The sequence below is a fragment of the Pseudophryne corroboree genome, chromosome 5 (genome assembly GCF_028390025.1).
Source record: "Pseudophryne corroboree isolate aPseCor3 chromosome 5, aPseCor3.hap2, whole genome shotgun sequence".
NCBI classification, from domain to species: Eukaryota; Metazoa; Chordata; class Amphibia; order Anura; family Myobatrachidae; genus Pseudophryne; species Pseudophryne corroboree.
The window spans coordinates 67,640,492-67,662,410 of record NC_086448.1 but is presented as its reverse complement, the minus strand read 5'-3'; the positions used below and the strand labels follow the sequence as shown (position 1 = coordinate 67,662,410).

General features: G+C 46.5%; 1 protein-coding gene across 8 annotated transcripts in view; it reads right to left on the bottom strand.

Moving 5' to 3' along the window:
* Window positions 1-2,612: 2,612 nt before the first annotated feature.
* MTSS1 (MTSS I-BAR domain containing 1) overlaps window positions 2,613-21,919 on the bottom strand; it is a 277,949-nt gene continuing 258,642 nt past the window's right edge. For all 8 annotated transcript variants that reach the window (XM_063921333.1, XM_063921338.1, XM_063921331.1 and 5 more), the window contains one exon: window positions 2,613-8,697. In XM_063921333.1, the coding sequence (XP_063777403.1) occupies window positions 8,018-8,697 (680 nt within the window). In that variant the 3' untranslated portion in view covers window positions 2,613-8,017. The remainder of the gene's footprint in view (window positions 8,698-21,919) is intronic.

Genomic DNA, 21,919 nt, shown 5'->3' with positions numbered 1-21,919 from the left:
TATACATTGCTGCCCAGGGTGCCCCCAGCAGCGCCCTGCACCCTCCGTGACCTATGGTGTGAAGTGTGTGACAACAATGGCGCACAGCTGCAGTGCTGTGCGCTACCTTCATGAAGACTGAAAAGCCTTCTGCCGCCGGTTTCTGGACCTTCAATCTTCAGCATCTGCAAGGGGGGTCGGCGGCGCGGCTCCGGGACGAACCCCAGGATGAGACCTGTGTTCCGACTCCCTCTGGAGCTAATGGTGTCCAGTAGCCTAAGAAGCCAATCCATCCTGCACGCAGGTGAGTTGAACTTCTCTCCCCTAAGTCCCTCGATGCAGTGAGCCTGTTGCCAGCAGGACTCACTGAACATAAAAAACCTAAAAACTTTTTCTAAGCAGCTCCTTAAGAGAGCCACCTAGATTGCACCCTGCTCGGACGGGCACAAAAACCTAACTGGGGCTTGGAGGAGGGTCATAGGGGGAGGAGCCAGTGCACACCACCTGATCCTAAAGCTTTATTTTTGTGCCCTGTCTCCTGCGGAGCCGCTATTCCCCATGGTCCTGACGGAGTCCCCAGCATCCACTTAGGACGTCAGAGAAACCAATATAGTAAGTCTATAAAAATAAAATAATAAAAGCTTGAGGCTGCTACTCTCAGCAGCCCTGCGACCATGCGGCTTCCTGCCGCACCAAACAAAAAACTGATCTGACTGAGTCAGTGGGTGGGACTATATGGTAAAGGCCCCAATGCATCCTGGGAGGCCAGAAAGCTTGTGACCGTGTTGGTGCCATTTTCGCTGTCGCTCGACAATATCCCAATGTTATCCTGTGGATAATCCTGTGGACCCAGCCAGAGAAATGCAGTGTAGTGTTACAGGGCACAGGTGGAGCGGCGGCCCCTGAAGGCATTCCGGGGCCATGGCAGCCGGAACCCTGCACCCACCAGTCACACCACTGCCTGCACCCTCACGCCTTGCTGTAGCAGCTGGAGGGAGCACTCTCCACACACCCTGTGCAGAGTAGTAGCAGTAGCACCCGGTGGACCGCAGGGACGGGGATCCCTGGGATAGGTGGGCCCAGGGTAATGTACCCCCCTTAATTCGACTCTGAGTATAACATACTGATAGGCATCAAGACAGACTGGTGGTTCATATAGGTAATGCTGCCACATCTTTGATAGCACTGGAAGTCTCCCGTGGCACCTTCATTAACGGCCTAACAACTACTTGGCCACAAGGTGTGGTCCCCGGGGTATCAATCTCAATCTTCCCCTCTCTCTGGTTTCTGCTATCACTCTTCATTTCCCTTTTTCTTCATCCTTCAGTCTCCCCTCATTCATTTGCGCTTGTGCCGGATACACTCATAATTGCCCTCCCATTTTCCCCTTATTTGTATGGGTATGGGACTCCAGGTCGACAACAAAAAGGTCAACACACCTTAGGTCGACGCCAATTGGTCGACACAGCTTAGGTCGACATGGACAAAACATCGACAGGAACAAGGTCGACATGGAAAAAGGTCGACATGAGTTTTTTATGTTTTTTGGTGTCGTTTTCTTCGTAGTGTGACCGGGAACCCCAATTAGTGCACCGCGTCCCCTCGCATGGCTCGCTTCGCTCGCCATGCTTCGGGCATGGTGCCTTCGCTCCGCACAGATTACCGTTCCAATCGTAGTCCACATGGTTCGTTAAGTATGAAAAAGTTCCAAGAATTTTTTTTTTAAAAACTCATGTCAACCTTTTTCCATGTCGACCTTGTTCCTGTCGACCTTTTGTCCACGTCGACCAATTGGCGTCGGCCTAAGGTGTGTCGACCTGGAGTCCGGATACCATTTGTATTACCCCTCCCTTTGTTTGTTACTGATCACTATTGTGTTTTACACCTTAACTTGTTTTTTTTTTTTTATTTTTTTTTATTTATACCGAATGCTCTGTGGGTCCTCAGATGGCATCTGGGCCACCGGCTACATTTTCTAGTCCTATGGGATTATTACTCTACTTCTGCTGATTGGACTGTTTTCTTGTGCGGGTGCAGTGTTTTCCCTTTGTATTGTACTTTTGTATATGTACAGTAAAAAAAACAAAAAACTTTTGTCTTTAAAAAAACAAAACCTTGTATATGACGGTAAATGGGGGAATATTTGCAACACTTGAATTTCTCCATTGGGCGCCATCTAGTGGCCACTGGCATGCAAAACACTTGCCATCCCTTCATAGAGGTAAGGCGTTGGCGTTTTATTATATAGGAATTTTTTTATAGTTTAATTTTCTTTTACCTCAACTAGTCTCACACCACTCTCAGGCGGGTGTAGTACGGTATGCCGGCGCTCGGGCTCCCGGCGACCAGCGCCGGGAGCCCGACCGCCGGCATACCAAAGTGGTGTGAGCGCAAAGGAGCCCCTTGTGGGCTCGCTGCGCTCGCCACGCTGCAGGCACGGTGGCGCGCCACACTATTTTATTCTCCCTCCAGGGGGGTCGTGGACACCCACGAGGGAGAATAGCTGTCGGTATGCCGGGTGTCGGGATTCCGGCGCCGGTATACTGTGCGCCGGCATCCCGACATTCGGCATACTGAGGACCACCCCTCTCAGGCATCTTCTTGGTGAACCAGTCCAAACAGACACAAGCAAATGCCTTTAACCAGTTTTCTTTATTCTTTTTTTTATGTAGGCTGAAGCAATCGTTACAATGTAGAGGGAGGCACAGTTACAGCAAAAAGTCATTTAAACAGTTTTTTAAAACAACTTGCACAGGGAGAGGTCAACTCTCGGTACAAACTAGCAACTAAACAACAATAACTTAGCAGAAGAATCGCTTACTTTTAGCTACTTTTTTCTTCCGCTGTGACACTTCTATTTAATATGCAAAAGAACACAAATAACAAAAACAGTCCTATGATTGAAAACAAAAAACAAAAAGAGGGCGAAATCCTACAGTCAACGTTGGCTGCATTCTGATACTATAGGTTATATAAGCTTCAAGAAAGGTTACAACCACAAACTGCTTATTTCATTCGGTCATGGATAACTGCTAAGTAACGTGTCGTTAACATACTTTGCTGGTCCAGTACTCTGCCTTCTGGTCACTGCCCAAGCCCAGCGGTACGTGCCGGGATTGGTTGTAGAGCTCTGCCTTCTGGTCACTGTCCAAACCCGGCAGTACTTGCCGGAATCGGTGGTAGAGCTCTGCCTTCTGGTCACTGTCCAAGCCTGGCGGTACTTGCCGGGATTGGTTGTAGAGCTCTGGCCCCAGAGAACCACAGTAAAAATACGGTAATACACTTATATTTTCCTATTAACATGCCCTTTTAGTAGTGTAAAACGGCAACATAACAGCTTTGGAAGGAGGAATCACGGCAGTGTACTTCTTGGTATAGAAACACGAGGACTTCACATGTCACTTTACATCATTAACAACAACCAACAAGAAATCTGCAGTGTTTCCTCTTATCTGGAGAAAAAAAAAACATGGTGTACCCGAGAGCCTTTAGGTGTCCATAAAATATATTCCTATATTTTTATAGTATAAACACACTTGCTCCAGAATAAAATATGTATTTATATGAATGTGCCATATTTTATAAGCGCCGTGTGGGGGGAAAGTATTTTAAAGTGGTTTCTGTGCACTATGAGTGTATGACATGTTACCATTCCCAAAGGTCCCCTATCATTACAAGATTATACATTTAACGTGACACTGAGCTGTGAGCAACATTTACAAATGATGTACGGGTACTGGTAGAAGAAATTATGTCACCCATATGCCAGCCAATCAGGATTTTGCTTTGAAGTTGTAAGGTGTACCAGCAAGAGGAGCTAGAAGAGGAGAGGGTTGTTACGTTATTCAGCAGTTTTCAACATCAGTTTCATGTTCGCTAGTTTTTAGAAAGGTCTTGCATATAAGACTCCTAAATCTTCCATATTTTTCACTGTTTGGAAAAATCTAAATGATACTGAATATTAAGTTTTGTGCTGCAAGAGGGACAGAATACAATATAAAGAGCCGGAAAGAATCAGGTAGTTTTATAGAAATGTCACTGGTTTTGTGAGTTATTCAGACATACTGTGCTGGTGGACAAAGTGCGTACACTATACCAGAAATGCCACCCTAAGAGGGCTATAATGAGATAAATATTATAATCTACAGGTCACACCCTTCATCATCATTAGAAAAACTATTTCTGCAAAAATAAATAGCTTAAGCTTGGCAAACAACTGCAGCGCCATCTTGTGGCCGAGGAGCTAACAGGCACCTTCAAATTTCCGTCAGATTGGCAACTGCATATAGCAATAAATTTATACTTGGATAATACTTACTCTGTCTTCTAGAAATAATTTACTCTTTTGTATATCTTCCTGCAACTGTAGCCAATGATGAAAAGTGCTCGACTTTACCCCATCAATGGCTTCTAAAGTAATCTTGATAATGAAACCTTATGGGGCAGTTAAATTCTGAGAGATGTGCCGCCCTGAATATATTACCGCTTGTTACGGTAAGGGATCTTCACACATTTTCCTGCGCACCTGTATGGAACTCGCAGGGAATTCACGACCATTCCGGAGGCACATCACGGAAAATTAAATTTCTACTTCTATATTTTGGTTCCCTAGTCTCTTAGTTCTAGAAACCTGTTTATGCGGATTCCTTCTGAACTTGTGCCCTATGAAAGTGGGTATCACAGCGAAACAAAATATATAATAGTTTCAATGATTAGTTATTCATTTACATATTTTTTTAAGAAAACCAAAAATGTGCTACATCGCTATCTCGCACCAATAAACAGTTCAAAAATACATTACAAAGAAAACCTTTTAACAGAGAACAGACTTTAAGCAACATTTTTCTTTTTTTGTTCAGTGTATACCCGGTGCCAAATCTGTTTACTTCCAATTGGGAAGGTTAAGAAACAAGCCCCCCTGCTTTTATTAAGAAAAAAAAAATATATGCTCGCAAAAATCACTTGCCTCCACAATATTTAACAGTGCCGTGTGTACATATGTGTGCGTGTGTACTGGATGCGTGTACGTAGAGTGTTTGGGCTCTGCAAGGCGACCCAGCCAGCTGGGAACTAATGTGAATAAGCATTTTTTTTTTTTTACAAGTGAGAGCTCCCTGCTACCATTACTTTTTAAATATATTGTAATTGCCTTAGCCTTTTTTTTATGAATAATTGCCATTGTTATAACTATCCCTTTATTTTCTTAGTAGTTGGTGAAATAATGTGAGCACACAGAAGAAAACAGACAGTGCTTTGGGAATATAAGAAAAGCCCCCTCGCTACAGGCCCCTGCGCGGAAAGGAGGCAGCACTTTCTGTGGGAGAACCAATAAGACACCAATGCGGCCTATCAAATCACAGATGGACAGGTGACGTCACTAGATCCCAGTGAATTGCTAGTAGACAGACAGATAGAAATGTCGCACTAATGGATAAAATATTCTTCTATCATCTCTGTCGCTCATTCTCAAGGCTGAGAATACCAGTACTCATATAATCGTATAATAGTTCTTATACGATTCTGCTTCCTAGAATTGTAGTAACCGAAAGGAGAAAGGTTATCCAAAAAGCAGGGCACTCTTATTTTAGGGAACAGATATATTTATTGTTTTTGTCACCCAAGGAATGACTACAGTATATGAATATAGGGTTCTGGGCGACTGCCAACGAAATAAAATAAATTACAGTTTCATGTATAATCATTAAAATCTACATAGCAGATAAATATTATAATACAGGTTGAGTATCCCATATCCAAATATTCCGAAATACGGAATTTTTTGAGTAAGACTGAGATAGTGAAACCTTTGTTTTTTGATGGCTCAATGTACAAAAACTCTGTTTAATACATTTTTGCTGTCGGTATGCAGGCGCCGGTACGCTGGCCGCCGGCATACCATACTACACCCATCTATTACGCCTAAGGAAAGATAATGAAGTGCATGGCTAGCTAACGTTTATGAAGGAATGGCCACTTCTTCCAATCATTCAAATTAGGGCGCAGATTAAGCAAAGTCATCTTGGTTTGTGTTTAGACATTCACAGCCCAGTATCTTGTCTGGGTCTCCATTCATTCCAATAGCAAAGCTGGAGGAGGGCCCCACTGCCACCCACCCTTCCATCGCACAGGTTACAGAATAAAACAGTGGGGACCCGGAAGACTGGTGCAGACAGCGTCCTATGGACATGCTCTGTGCATTTCCAGGGGATGGCATCCCTCTCCTGGAACCCCGCAAGCTGTAAAAAGTTCCAGACTGGCCGGCGACGGTTCCAGCAGCCGTGATCTTGCGCCCTGGGCACCAGCAGCAGCACCGGTCGCACACCATTCATTACGGCCCCAATCACAGCAGGTTATAATTATTTGTGTGTGGGTGGCTTATATTCGTAATATGGAACATCTAAAGCAGAAGCTAGGTGGGGCGATGTATATGTGTCTAGCTGCATTACTCATAATGCAGCTAGACACATAGGGGTTCATTTACCAAGCCTTGGAGAGTGATAAATAGCACAGTGGTAAAGTACCAAATAATCAGCTCCTATGTTCCATGTTACAGGCTGTGCTTGAAAAATGACAGTTAGGAGCTGATTGGTTGGTACTTTATCACTGTACTATTTATATCTCTCCAAGGCTTGATAAATCTTGGCAATAGATTTTGATGGCAGATAAGAACCTCTTTGCCCATCTAGTCTGCCCTTCAGCTAGAGGTCTACAGTTTGTTTATCAGTGCCCCAATTACCTTAAATTCGCACTACATATTTTAAAAAATATTTTGCTGAGATTTTAATGATTATTAAAACAAAAATCTGTAAATTTTAATTTCATTTCCTTTGCATATTTTTTTAATGTATCTATTCTTTTTATTCCTTGCAGGAGAAAAACAATACATTTATCTGTTTCGTAAAATTGGATTGCCCCATTCTTAGAGTAACCTTCCCTTTTGTACATAAGCAGAGTATTGGCTCCGCCCACAAAATGGCTGCCTTCATCAAGTGTAGGTAGTGTGCACCACTGAAAGCAGGGTTCTCTAGCCGGTAAAGCCCTGCCTTACCCAATCCGGGGGCCACAAGAGTTTATACAATAGGGATAATAGAAGTGGCATGCTGGGTTTAAAAACTACAACTGAGAAGATGGTGTTTTTTGTGTTAGAGTTTTTTATATATTTTTTTATAAAGTATGGTGAAAGTCACACGATAAAACAGGAACACTGTCATCTGGTATGGCTTATCTGGAACTAGTTATCATGGAGCTGCAAGCATTAATGTCTAGATTACAGGTGGGATGCGTGTGACAAAATATGCTATAATGGTACTCTTCACCCCTTAATTCCCCTGGTTACATGCTAAAACTTTTTTTTTTTTGTTTCATTTTTGTATATTGCTCTTATTGTTAATAACTTATAATATCAGTTTAAAAAACAATCAACGAAAAATCTCCCCCCAAAAAGTATTTAAAATAATAATAATAAAAAAAAAATGTAGACCGTTCTTTTTGTATAGGGCAAGTTCAGCCACTGCGACACTAAGGTGTTCTACGCCTTGTGTTTGCCTAAGTCGCCCGGGGGCTGTTGCCGACCTACGTTGCCCTTTCGTGTCAAACAAGTTGCCTAGTCTTGATCTATTCAACGTTTGGGGGGGGGGGGAAGAAACAGAACATCAGTCCTTCTACGAATACAAACTTGTTCTCTCTCTTTTAATCCCTTCAAATGTTTTAAAACTTTATAAAGACATCTTTAAAATTATAATATGGATTTGGCACTTTATGGAGAAAATCTAAACAAATTAGAAAAATTAAAAAATGGGGGGAAAAAACAACCCAAAACATAAAAAGTATTAATTATGTGCAGAAGTAAAATTACTATTTACAATATTGGAACATCGGAACAGATATTAATCCTTTCTCTACTTTACTCATCAATTATATTTTTCATTAAGAGTATGTTTGTCACCCCTGTGCAGGTTCCTACAAAATCCGCTGATCACAGACTGGAATGGATTAAGATAAGTGTCAGGGTGCAGTTCCTTCCACTCGGCCGATTCTCCTAGGAGAGACGAGGGGCCGAGCGGTCATTTGTAGTGGTTTTCTTAAGTTTCACTCCACGGCGAATTGCGTTTAGCATATCGCCACCTTGAGGGGAGTCATCTGGAACGGATTCCATCGCCTCAAGGTCAGCCTGGGCTGTGGAGTCGGGAAGGAAGTTTCCATCCTGTTCATCTTCCTCTTGTTCATTTTCCTGCCGTCCTGGTCTCTGCTCTTCAGCGATCATGCCATTTGGACCTCCAACTGGCGGGTTTACTGAAGCCTGGCCGCTCCACATTTCGCCAGTAAACCCGGGTCCCTCGGCGACAGAAGGAGAATCGAGCGTTTGCTCCGGGCTTTCCTCACTAGTGCCACCGGGCAGCCCAGCTGGCATGTCCGGCACTGTGGGGGTTTTGACGGGGATAACTGGTGTCTTTATTGGAATGGGGCCACCCCCGATAGTGCCACGTCTCACTGACGGTTTGGTGGATGGTGTCCTTCGGATGGTAGCCACACCGGGAGTAACTATTACAGGCCCGAAGGTGGCTGGCAGTCCGGCAGTGGAGGCTGGACGCTTGGCTTGGAACATTCTCCTGTATGACTGGCTGATATCACTGTTTCTGGGAATGGTGGACGATTTATCAAAATCCTGTTGCTCTGGCTCCTGGTCTCCGCTCACTGAGAAGTAATCATAATCTGAAACTGGAGGCAACAGCAAAGGTGAGGCATTCAGCTATGATGAGCAAATACATTTCCACTTCTCGCTCGTACAGTGTGTAATAACAATGAAACTCAGCGTAGAAAACATTTATAGCATCGATAGTGATAAATAATACCACCCACCATGACGTGTCACTAGCATCGATAGTGATAAATAATACCACCCACCATGACGTGTCACCCTCAAATTCCTGTCCAAGAACCAAATGAATTATCCCCCGTACTGTAACTCAGGAACACCTTGTGCCAGTGTCCTGTACATAGCTGGCATACAGTAAATGTGGCAATGTAACGCTATAATGGCAGCGGATGATAGGCCAGACCGTGCAGATGTCTCAGCACAGCTTATACACACGGACACAACATTGCACCATATAAATAAGCAATTATAATAACGGGAATAGTATGAGGAGCATATGGTAATACCATATATATTGGGGGACTGCATATGAGGTGATATAATGGAAGCAGAGGTGCTTATGTTGGAACCCTTGGGAAGATTCTAAGGAGTCTGTTCTTGATTGCTATATAAAAGATTCTATCCGTTCCTCACACGGGAGTTTCTGATTTTCACGGTTGTATATATGAGTGTTAATAATTTGGTAAATCTACAGAGATGTAAATTTGAAACGTCTTAATGTAAGTTAATGTGAATCCATGGTTCTTGCCGTTACCCGAGGAGCACCTGTAGCAGATACAGTAAAAAGTGACAGGAACAGTTTTGTAGTTTATTAAATTCTACACACTGGAGGTGCAATCCAAATTTTGATCCGATTGTTCATTTGGGCGTTACCATTCACACAACGCAAGCCACGCATCGGTAATGACGTCATTATGTCAACTCCCTTTTCATCTCCCTAGGGGAGGTTTATTCACATTCAAATTACGTAGTTTTCCTATTTCCCACCTGCAGAATACATATGTTACTTTTCATCTTCCTAACATATCCGGAAGTAAGAGAATTAGTGATGAGTCAGTCAGTCAGTGAGGGCTTTCTTATTTATAATAAATAAATAAATAAATAAATAAATAAATAAATATATATATATATATATATATATATATATACACACACACACACACACACACACACACACACACACACACACACACACAAATGCATGCGAGATAGATAGACAGACAGACAGGTATCCAGACTATAGACAGACCAAACAATATGGTTGACAGGCATTAGGTTAAAAGGGTCAATAAGTCGCCAGGTAAAAGGTAGTCAGGTCGAAAGGTACAAAAAAATACAAGAGGTACAAAAGGTTGACATGGCAATAGTTGACACACGCTCACAAGACTCTGCGTTACCACTAATTGGGGTCACAGGTGATGAAAAAATGACACAATAAAAACCCATAAAAAACTTGCATCGACTTTTCCTGTGTTGATCATTCCCATGTCCGCCGTTTTTCGACCCACTGACTGACTATATAATAACTTTAGAGCTTATATAAAGCACGGATTTGAGCAATGGTTTGCTACCACGACGCAGGCGTTACGCAGTGGACGCACAAAAGGCGCTGCTGTAATTGATACACTGAGAATCATATATGGCCGGTGACTAGGTGGGGGCTAAGCAGAGGCATACAGATGGTCCTCTTACGGGGCGTGTTATGGAAGGGTTGCTGACGTGTTTGATACATATGGAGGACATACGCAGGCGGTATATCTACACTGCCATAAGGCTGGTACAAGAAGATGCACCAAGCAGTATTACAGCAGCTACAGACACGGACAGTGGGGGCCTCAGTCCCGGCACAGTCATACTCCCTGGTGTACATCAGGGAGGGGCTCTGTAGCGGCATTTGCATAAACGCAGGTGGGCCAGTCTGTCTCTGCATCATGCCCTCTATGTGTAAGTAGCTGTCTTAGTCACAATACAATGCAACTATGAATCACAAGGAGACTGTGCGGATTAATGTGATATATATATATATAGTGTGTGACAGAGTCTGTATACGGAGAGCAGAACAGAACTTGTATAGGAAAAAAGCTGCGGCTGCTACATTGTAGTACTTCATATACAGACTCAGAAACTCAGTCACACAGATATACACGTGTCACATCACATTACTCGGCGCAGCCTCCTCCTGTGTCCTAGATGTATTGTGTTGCGACTAATGAGCCCTACACACAGCGCGATCCACCGCCGAGCTGCCCGACGGCGGATACGGCCGACGCGGCGGCGGGGGGAGTGAAGTTTCTTCACTCCCCCCGTCACCCGGCTCCATAGAAGCGCAGGCAAATATGGACGAGATCGTCTATATTGGCCTGCATGCACAAGCGACGGGGCACCAGCGATGAATGAGCGCGGGGCCGCGCATCGTTCATCGCTTGTGCCTCCACACTGAAAGATATGAACGGTATCTCGTTCATTAATGACCGAGATCGTTCATATCTTTCATTAATATCGCGCAGTGTGTAGGGCCCTTAAGACGGTATCCGGACTCCAGGTCGACAACAAAAAGGTCGACACACCTTAGGTCAACATGGCCAAAAGGTCGACAGGAACAAGGTCGACATGGAAAAAGGTCAACATGAGTTTTTCACATTTTTTTCTTTTTTGGAACCTTTTCATACTTAACGATCCACGTGGACTACGATTGGAACGGTAATCTGTAATCTGTAAGCGGTAGCAGAGCGAAGACACCTTACCCGAAGCATGGCGAGCGAAGCCATGCTTCGGGCACTCTGCTTAGAAAATGACACCAAAAAAACATAAAAAACTCATGTCGACCTTTTTCCATGTCGACCTTGTTCCTGTCAACCTAAGGTGTGTCGACCAATTGGCGTCAACCTAAGGTGTGTCGACCTGGAGTCCCAGACCCCTTAAGACGCATTCTCAGCAAAGTAAAAAAATAAAATAAACACCCGATGCTAACAGATTCTCACGGGACTTGGCGCACCGAGAGCGGCTGTTTGGCGTGACTGCAGCAATGATGTAGGAGGACACATCTGTATATACAAATCACAAGGACTAATTTCTGGCTATACTGCCTTTGTGAGCGGTTATTAAAAATACCAAATATAATTTGGGCACTCAGCAGTATCAGAATACTAAGAAAATAAAACCATGTGATCTCCTCTTCATAGAAAATAGGATTTTGGTACTTACCAGGTAAATCCTTTTCTTTGAATCCATAGGGGGCACTGGAGTACTCTTGGGATATGGACGGCCTCCGCAGGAACAGGGCACTGAATATTCAAATTCAGTAACACTTCTCCCCTCCATACTCCCAGAGTACCTCAGTGTTTTTTACTGAGCCGAGCAGGAGCGATAGAGAGGTTGACAATGGAGAATTACCTATAACATAACGGACAACCATAAAGTTGACACATAACGTAACGGACAACGAAACAGTTGACACCATAACCGATAAACCTAGAAAATTTGAACCAGTCGGTGAAAATGTGTTATCATAAGATCCCCTGAGCTTACTACAAACCAGGTGAAACTGCTCTGGGTGGGCGTCCAGTGCCCCCTATGGATTCAAAGAAAAGGATTTACCTGGTAAGTACCAAAATCCTATTTTCTTTTTCATCCACTAGGGGTCACTGGAGTACTCTTGGGACGTACCAAAGCTTCCCCCGTGGGCGGGAGAGCTGTTTGACACCTGTAACACCAGGCGGCCGAAGCTAGATGCTGATGCCGCAAAACGTATCAAACTTGTAAAAGCGCACAAACGTGTGCACTGAAGACCATGTAGCCGCACGGCAAAACTGCGTCGTAGAAGCTCCACGACCAGCTGCCCATGAAGTTCCCACAGAACGTGTGGAATGAGCTGTTACTGATGTATGCGGCTGTAACCTAGCATTAAGGTACGCCTGACGTACAGTCAGTGTTATCCATCTGGATAAGGTCTGCTTAGAAGCTGGCCAACCCATCTTGGCAGCATCACAGATAACAAACAACGTATCAGGCTGTAGACGTTCGGGATACATAAACGCGTAATGCGCGTACCACATCCAGAGTTCCAGAATGTGCTGTTAACACAGGAACTACTATTGGTTGATTGATGTGAAAAGATGACACTACCTGTGGTAAGAAAGCGGGATTCGTCCGAAGTTCCGCTCCGTCATCATGAAACACCAAATACGGTGGCTTGCATGACAAGGAACCCAAATCTGAAACACGCCTTGCCGAAGCTAAGGCTAGAAGAAATTTTTTTTCCAAGTACTTTATATCCACTTGCTGTAAGGGTTCAAAATATGAAGACTGTAAGAAATCTAAAACCAGATTCAAGTCCCATGGCGCTGTAGGTGGAATGAATGGAGGCTGTACTCTGAGGACACCTTGTAGAAAAGAGTGTACCGACGGCAAAAGAGCCAATCGTCTTTGAAAATAAATTGACAACGCAGATACCTGCACCGTCAGTGTAGATAAACGCAGTCCTCCATCTAACCCCGTCCGTAGAAATAACAAAAGACGGGATAACTTGAAAGATGATGTCGGAAACTTCCGAGCTTCACACCAACCTATATAGGCACGCCAAATTCTGTAATAATGAGCTGCCGTAACCGGCTTCCTAGCTCGTAACATGGTTGGTATAACCGATACTGTAATGCCCTCTCTTCTTAAGAGGGCGGTCTCAACAGCCACCCCGTCAAACGCAGCCGCGCTAAATTGGGGTAAAAGAACGGACCCTGTTGGAACAGGTCTGGACGTAGTAGGAGCGGCCAAGAATAGACCGCGGAGATCCAAGAACCAAGCTCTCCGAGACCAATAAGGCACCACTAGTATGACTGTGACGGACTCTCTTTTGATCCGTTTTAGCGACCGAGAGAGCAGCGGAAACGGTGGAACCAGATACACGAGGCTGTACGGTCACGCATTGTGAGAGCATCCACCGCCACTGCCCTTGGATCTCTCGTTCTGGACACATACTGGGCGTTTGGTAATTGTGGCGAGATGCCATCAGGTCCACCTGAGGGTAACCCCACCTGTGGACCAACATTTGAAACACCTCTGGATTTAATGCCCATTCTCCTGGATGAAAATCCCGACGGGTGAGATAATCCGCCTCCCAGTTGTCCACTCCCGGAATGAACCCTGCCGACAATATCACCTGGTGGTATTCTGCCCAATTGAGGATTCAAGCTACTTCCCGCATTGCCATGTGGCTTCTCGTTCCTCCTTGGTTGTTGATGTATGCGACTGCCGTCGCGTTGTCTGACTGCACTTGGACAATCTGAGAGGGAAGCATGTGTACTCGTAGTGCATTGTAAATTGCGCAGAGTTCCAGGACCTTTATAGACAGCAATCTGTCGTGATCCGCCCAGAGACCCTGTCGTTGAACCACAGCTCCCCAACCTCTGAGACTCACGTTCGCCGTCAGAATTATTCAATTCCAGACGCCGCCTGCGGTTAAATGGTGTACCTTGAGCCCCAGAGTAGAGACACCCTCGCCCTTGGCGACAACCTCACCCTGTGGGGAATCTGCAGATGCGAGGCCGACCACTGTGCGAGCACATGATGTTGAAATGGACGCGAGTGAAATCTTCCGAACTGAAGCGCTCCGAAAGCCACCACCATTGTTCCTAATAGGCGAATACACAAATGTATCGAGAGTGTGCGTGGCTTGAGCACTAATTGTAACAGATGTGAAGAATCTGTACTTTCTGATGTAGTAGGTAAAGTCTTGATTTACCGTATCGAGAATCATACCTAGGAATTGAAGTCGTTGAGACGGAATTAGATGCGATTTCTTGAAGTTGACACTCCAACCGTGGTGTACGTTAGCAGCGCAAGTTGGAGGAGCATCTGTGGAGACGGAGCTTTTATGAGCAGATCGTCTAAGTACGGAACGATTGTCACTGCCAGGAATCTGAGATGGGCTATCTGCACAGACATCACTTTGGTGAATACCCGAGGCGCTGACGAGAGGCCAAACGGTAGAGCCTGGTAATGGTTGAGGCGTATTGAAAAACGCAAGAACCTCTGATGAGGTGACCAAATCGGAACGTGTAAGTACGCAACCGTGAGATCAAGCGCAATCATGCAATTTTGTGGCTACAAACCTGCAATTACTGACCGCAGAAATTCCATCTTCAATCAGAAGTAAGTGACGTACTGATTGAGACTGTGACGGAGCCCTCCGGCTTCGGTACCCCAAACAGACGGGAATAATAACCCTGACCTTGTTGGTGTACCAGGGCTGGAATTAAAAACTGCTGAATGCAGCAGAGACTGAATGGCAATCTGCCAAAACGCCTTCTTGTCGTCCGACAGAGGCAGGCCTGTCTTGAAAAAGTGCAGTGGCGGGAGACAGCTTTTAACACTAAATTGCGGATACCTCCATCAGTGGATGCCTGGAATCCCTGCAAATGTAACGTCTGAAGGCGCGCTCCCACAATTGGAAATCCGAGATGGCCTGGGAGCCCGCAAGCCACTGGCTTGTTGTGACTTTAGCGCCCTGGCGTTACAAGGCGTGGCTGTTTCTCTACCACAGCCTTGAAAGGACTGAAGTCTAAAGGCTTTGAACGCCGGACCAGAGTATTACCGTCTTGGTACCGGTGGAGGCAATGGCAGGAAACTAAACTTTCTCCCCCCCCCGCCTTGGCCTGAGAAATGCATTTGTCCAATTTAGGACCAAACAACTTCTGTGCCACCGGTCTTTTGACCTCTGACGCCGCTTGCCAAGAACGCAGCTAGAGTACTTGTCGTGCTGTAACAAGCGACGATGAAAAGCGAGAAGCGAGCTAACAGCCGGCAGCCGAAGCTGTACATAGATACTCGGCAGCTTCTCAGATTTGATTAACGATAAGTATAACGTGATCGTCATTGTTCCCATACAAAGAGCGCCTTAGTGACCCAAATCTATCTTACGTCTGAAGGGTCTTTATAAGGTGTGACACAGACGAATCCACCAATGGCGGATTCTCCAATGGAGATGTCACTGTGTGGAAACGGGTAAGTAGAAGGTAGAGAACCGGTTATTCGGTTCTTTCGTGTTTCTACTAACACCTTATTAAGATATCCTAAATAAGAACCCCATGGAGATCTGTCGTTTAGTAAATACGACTTATTATATGTTAGAGGCTCCTTAGTCTCTGTAAACTTCAGAGACTGACGCACTGGTCATTATCAATGTGTCAAAAACTGCACTATCTGACTGCTGGTCTAATGTGCCCTCCTCACCCTTATTTAGCACCGTGAGGTTTGGCATAGAATTGTCAGACTGCAACATAGCAGAAACGGTTAAATTATAAGACCAAGTAAATTAATACCTGTTACCCAAAGTGAAGTTGGACCTTTGCAACGGCTGAGACTCCTCCGTTAGATTTGGCGGTCTCATCCGAGACTCCGATCTTGCCGCTCGTGTCGAGCGGCGGCCACGTAACAGAGGAATGACACCGGGTTCCGGAGTGGAAACCTACAAAACATACTGAACATGTGGTAGATTCATGTACAGACATTGCAGTAAAACTTCATTTTAGCCTTTGCTGGTGCCGTACTCATTACGCAGACAGACAACACAATAAACAAAGACAGACACTTCCACGACTCAGTAAAATCGTTACTAAGGTGTGTAATATATATATATATATATATATATATATATATGGCCGCAGTGCAGTGCACGTGGCCAGTACTATATGAAACCTGATAGGAAATTCCCCCTTACACCCCTGCGCCTCCGGTGGAGTAGAGGAACGGTCTGGAATCATAGGAAAACACAGGAAACATGTTAAAAAAGGCCCACATTCCATGCTTACAGTTAGAATCACAGGGCAGGTTACAATACATGACTCTATAACCTGTACCTGACATTGCCTTTAATATAGGCTTAACAGCCTATTAATATAACCCATGCAGCATAATATAACCCATGCAGCATAATTATACCCCATGCAGCATAATATACCCCATATGTAATATGGCAGGCAGCCATGCAGCCTATGCTTTTCTCTTGCAGCTGCGCTGCCTGTGTGCAGACCTCTCCCCCTCCCCCTGTGCTCCGTGTAGCGCTGTGGGTAGCCGGACCTGTCCGGAGTAAGTGCAGGGAGGCGGGGAGCGCGATAGAAAGAGAGCGGCCGTGGAAGTGTGGCCGACGGGAGTGCACGGAGTGCGGCGGGCCGGCGCGGCTCTTGGCGGCGCTAGGCGGAGCGGGTGTGCACGGAGTGCGGCGGGCGGGAGCGGCTCTTGGCGGCGGGGCTGTGCTGCGGCGGGCGCTGAGACCCGGACAGCGCGGACGGATCGGCTGGGGCGGGCGGCAGGGAGTAGCGGCGGGTGCGGGCGGCGGTTACAACACGGACCCCACACAGCGGGGCGGCAGCGTGCGCTGACCGCCCCGTCCCCCCAGCATACCTTGTCTCCTGTAGGGAGGGCTGCGACGGGGCTTCTTCCTGCAAGCTCCGTCCAGCTCTTGCAGCAGTTCATGGCTGCGACGGGGCTTCTTCCTGTAAGCTCCGTCCAGCTCTTGCAGCAGTTCATGGCTGCGACGGGGCTTCTTCCTGTAAGCTCCGTCCAGCTCTTGCATCAGTTCATGGCTGCAACGGGGCTTCTATCTGTAAGCTCCGTCCAGCTCTTGCAGCAGGTAGTGAGCTGCGTGTGGCTGTGAGGGTGCTCTTTGTGAGGACCGACACGCCATGCGCTGCTCCGTGCAGCGGCACTATCCCGGACCCATGTTTTTAGTAGAAACTGGGAAGGGATGTGTCTTAAGTTGTAAAAATAAAAATAAAAGATTCACTAAGTGTGGGAGCCCCCCACACCAGCCCTGTTGCTCCGACGAGCACAGAAAAAACACTGAGGTACTCTGGGAGTATGGAGGGGAGGAGTGTTACTGAATTTGAATATTCAGTGCCCTGTTCCTGCGGAGGCCGTCCATATCCCAAGAGTACTCCAGTGACCCCTAGTGGATGAAAAAGAAATACATTGTAGCTCCTAAGAAGTATCTCTGAAGAATACTTTCAATTAATAGTAAAACATAAATACAGTAATATCCAAGGAGCTCTATTATTTCCTAATAAAGGTATAACATAATATAAATAAGCTGCAAAAGATAGACAATAAACCATTAACAGTTATTAAAAATCAAATGGTCAAACAAAAGGGTAGATATATCAAAGTTTGGGGAGAGGTAAAGTACCAACCGATCAGCTGCTGACTGCCATGTTACACATTGAGGGGCAGATGTACTAAGCTTGGAGAGTGATAAAAGTGGAGAGATAAAAGTACCAACCAGTCAGCTAACTGCCATTTTATAGGCTGTGTTTGACAAATGTCAGGAGCTGGAGGAGCTTTGATAAATACCCCTGTACAGATGGAGCCTCGCTCATCTAGCTTTCTCTGCTGCACCTAGGCGCACCATGGTTTATTAGCATAAGCCTTTCATCTATTGTTCTCAGCTGTAATACAATACAGAGAGAACAATACAGCAGGGGATTAAGTAATTACAGCGGGGGATTAAGTCCGACTGCCCTGGCTCAGTTAATCCTATTAAAGGGATAGATGAGGAGGGCTCCATCTGTACTTATCTTACTTTCTCTTACGTCCTAGAGGATGCTGGGGTCCACATTAGTACCATGGGGTATAAACGGGTCCACCAGGAGCCATTGGCACTTTAAGAGTTTGAGTGTGTAGGCTGACTCCTCCCTCTATGCCCCTCCTACCAGACTCCGTTTAGAAAATGTGCCCCGGAGGAGCCGGTCACAGCTAGGGGAGCTCTACAGAGATTCTTTAGTAAAAGTTTTTTTTAGAGTTCATTATTTTACAAGGAGGCTAATGGCAACAGCCTGCCTGCTTCATGGGACTAAGAGGGGGGAGTAGTGTCCGCCCTGCGGGGTCTGAGCCACTATCTCCGCTGACAGGACACTGAGCTCCCGAGGGGATCGATCGTTCCCCGACACAGGGGATCGCTCACCCAGCAGCATGCCGCCACCCCCTTACAGAGCCAAAAGATCGGTGGCGAGTGAGTCACCGGCCCCCCTAGCAAAAGGGGGGCCAGTGTGAAGATGGCGGCAACAGGGTATGGAGCGCAGTACTAACTGCGCTCTGCGGCTCAGCGGTACATAGTGCGGCGCTGTGAGGGGCACCCTGAGCCAGCGCCTACACCCTACACTGGTCACACAGCCTGTCGGGGTCCCAGGATCTCTGCCAGCATAATTCCTCAGGCCAGTATAAGCCTATGAAGAGCGGGAAGACAGCGCCATTTTGGGGGCAGAGCTTCTCCTCAGAGCGGACCCAGCAGCGTTCAGCGCCATTTTCCTGCCTGCACAACGCTGTCAGTGAAGAGCAAGTCCCTCCAGAACAACTCCAGCTATCTCTCAAGGTACCAGGGGGTTGTAGAAGGGGGAGGCTGTATACAGGCTGTGTAACCTATTAAGGTGCACAGTCAGCGCTGGTTGGGGTCTCCCTTTACCTAAAAAGCGCTGTGTGTGGGTCGGCTCCAATCTCTGTGTCTCTCTTGCCATTCTTGGGGGTGAAACTCAGTCTGCCCTCCCATGTATGTGTGTGGAGTGTCTTTGGTCTCCATTAAGCTATGTCCAGGGACTCTGTGTCATATGCTTCAGAGGATATGTCCTCTCAGGATGATCCCATTCCATGTAATCAGGATTGCACTGTATTAGCACAGATACCAGCAAGGGAGCCAGAGTGGTTATCCTCTATCAAATCTATGATTTCTCATATTTCTACTAGGGTTGCACACAGTGAATCTGCAACTCAGGCTTTACAGAACTCTATGGCAGTCTGGCCCAGTTCTGTTACCTCAGGGCCCCCCGCTGTATATTCCCAAAAAGCAAGATGACACGGATACCGATTCTGACACTGAGGACGGTGATGGGGATGTGTTGAGTGGGGCAGCATCTCTTGCAAACGGGGTGCAGTTGATGATGGAGGCCATTAGGGATGTGTTGAATATTACTGACACAACACCTGTGCAGGTTAAGGAGGCTTACTTTACTGAAAATAAGAAAGCCTCGCTAACCTTCCCTGCGTAAAAATAATTAAATGCTATTTTTTAAAAAGCATGGGAAAACCCTGAGAAAAAATTCCAGATCCCTAAAAGGGTCCTGGTGGCGTTTCCATTCCCTGTGGATAGAAAAAAAAAATGGGAAAACCCGCCTATTGTTGACGCATCTGTATTCAGACTCTCAAAAAAGGTGGTTTTACCTGTTCCAGAATCCACCGCCTTGAAAGAGCCGGCTGATCATAAAATTGATAATACGCTCAAATCCATGTACACGGCTTCAGGGGCTATAATTACGTCCCACTATTGCCAGTGCTTGGATTGCCAAAGCTATAGTAAAGTGGTCAGGCACATTACTTGAAGCTTTGGATACTATGAATAAATCTGATGTTGAATTGTTTTGCGTAACATTCAGGATTCGGCAGGAATTCTTGTAGAATCCATGCAAGACCTGGGTTCCATGGCTGCAGGAATTTCTTCCATGTCTGTATCAGCTCGTCGAGGACTGTGGCTGCGACAGTGGTCTGCCGACGCAGAATCCAGGAGAGGTGTGGAGACCCTACCCTACACAGGTCAGGCTCTCTTTGGGAAAGCGTTAGATGCGTGGATCTCCACAGCAACGGCAGGTAAGTCACCTTTTCTTCCGTCAGCTGCACCTGCTATGAAGAAACCTTTTTCTTCAACTGCATCACAGTCCTTTCGGGCTGCCAAGCCACGAAAGGCCAGACTGTCCAACACCTTCTTTAGGGGAGGCCGGCCCAAATCCAAGAAACTGGCTGCGGCTGGTTCACAGGAACAGAAACCTGCTTCAGGTACGCCGAAGTCCTCCGCATGACGGTGGACTGCACGCCCCGGAGGTGGGGCCGGTGGGAGCGAGACTCAGGCTTTTCTGTCACGTCTGGGTGTCATCCGGCCTGGATCCCTGGGTGCAAGATATCGTGTCCCAGGGGTACAGGCTGGAATTTCAAGATCTCCCTCCTGGCAGACAGGGCTGTTCTGCAGGCAGCCGTCCAGAAGTTGGTGGAGGCACAGGTTATTGTACCGGTCCCTCCTCATTTGCAAAACAAAGGTTACTATTCGAACCTTTTCGTGGTACCGAAACCGGATGGTTCGGTCAGGCCCATTCTGAACCTAAAGTCGCTAAATCCCTTTCTGAAGGAGTTCAAATTCAAAATGGAGTCTCTAAGGGCGGTGATATCAAGTCAGGAAGAGGGGGAATTCCTGGTATCCCTGGATATCAAGGATGCGTACCTCCACATTCCGATTTGGCCGCCGCATCAGGCTTATCTCCGATTCGCACTGTTGGACTGTCATTCTCAGTTCCAGGCTCTGCCATTTGGCTTCTCCACAGCACCGAGGGTTTTCACCAAGGTGATGGCGGAAATGATGGTTCTCCTTCTCAGGCAGGGGGTGAACATAATTCATATCTGGACGATCAGCTGATAAAAGGCACCGTCCAAGGAGAAGCTGTTACAGTCCATCCTTCTCACGACCCACCTGCTCAGGGAACACGGTTGGATCCTGAATCTTCCAAAATCAAATTTGGAACCAAACAGGAGGTTGTCCTTTCTGGGAATGATAGTCGACACGGACGTGCAGAGGGTGTTTCTTCAAGAGTAAAAAGCGTTGGTGATACAAACAATGGTCCGGGAGGTCCTGAAGCCAACCCGGGTGTCGGTTCATCAGTGCATTCGCCTTCTGGGAAAGATGGTGGCCTCTTACGAGGCTCTACAATATGGGAGGTTTCATGCTCGTTCCTTCCTACTGGATCTCCTGGACAAGTGGTCAGGATTCCATCTACATATGCACCAGAGGATACGTCTGTCACCAAAGGCCAGGATTTTACTCCTCTGGTAGTTGCAACTACCTCACCTTCTGGAGGGCCGCAGGTTCGGTATTCAGGACTGGATCCTTCTAACCACGGATGCAAGTCTCCGAAACTGGGGCGCAGTCACTCAAGGGGAGACCTTCCAAGGAAGGTGGTCAAGTCTGGAAGCCGGCCTGCCGATAAACATTCTAAAACTAAGAGCCGTCTACAACGGTCTTCTCCAAGTGGCCCATCTTCTGAGAAATCGGGCCATTCAAGTGCAGTCGGACAATGTAACGACAGTGGCTTACATCAACCGACAGGGTGGAACGAAGAGCAGAGCTGCAATGTCAGAGGTAACAAGAATCATTCTCTGGGCAGAAAAACACGTGTTGGCGCTGTCAGCAATGTTCATTCCGGGAGTAGACAACTGGGAAGCGGACTTCCTCAGCAGAAACGATCTCCATCCAAGAGAGTG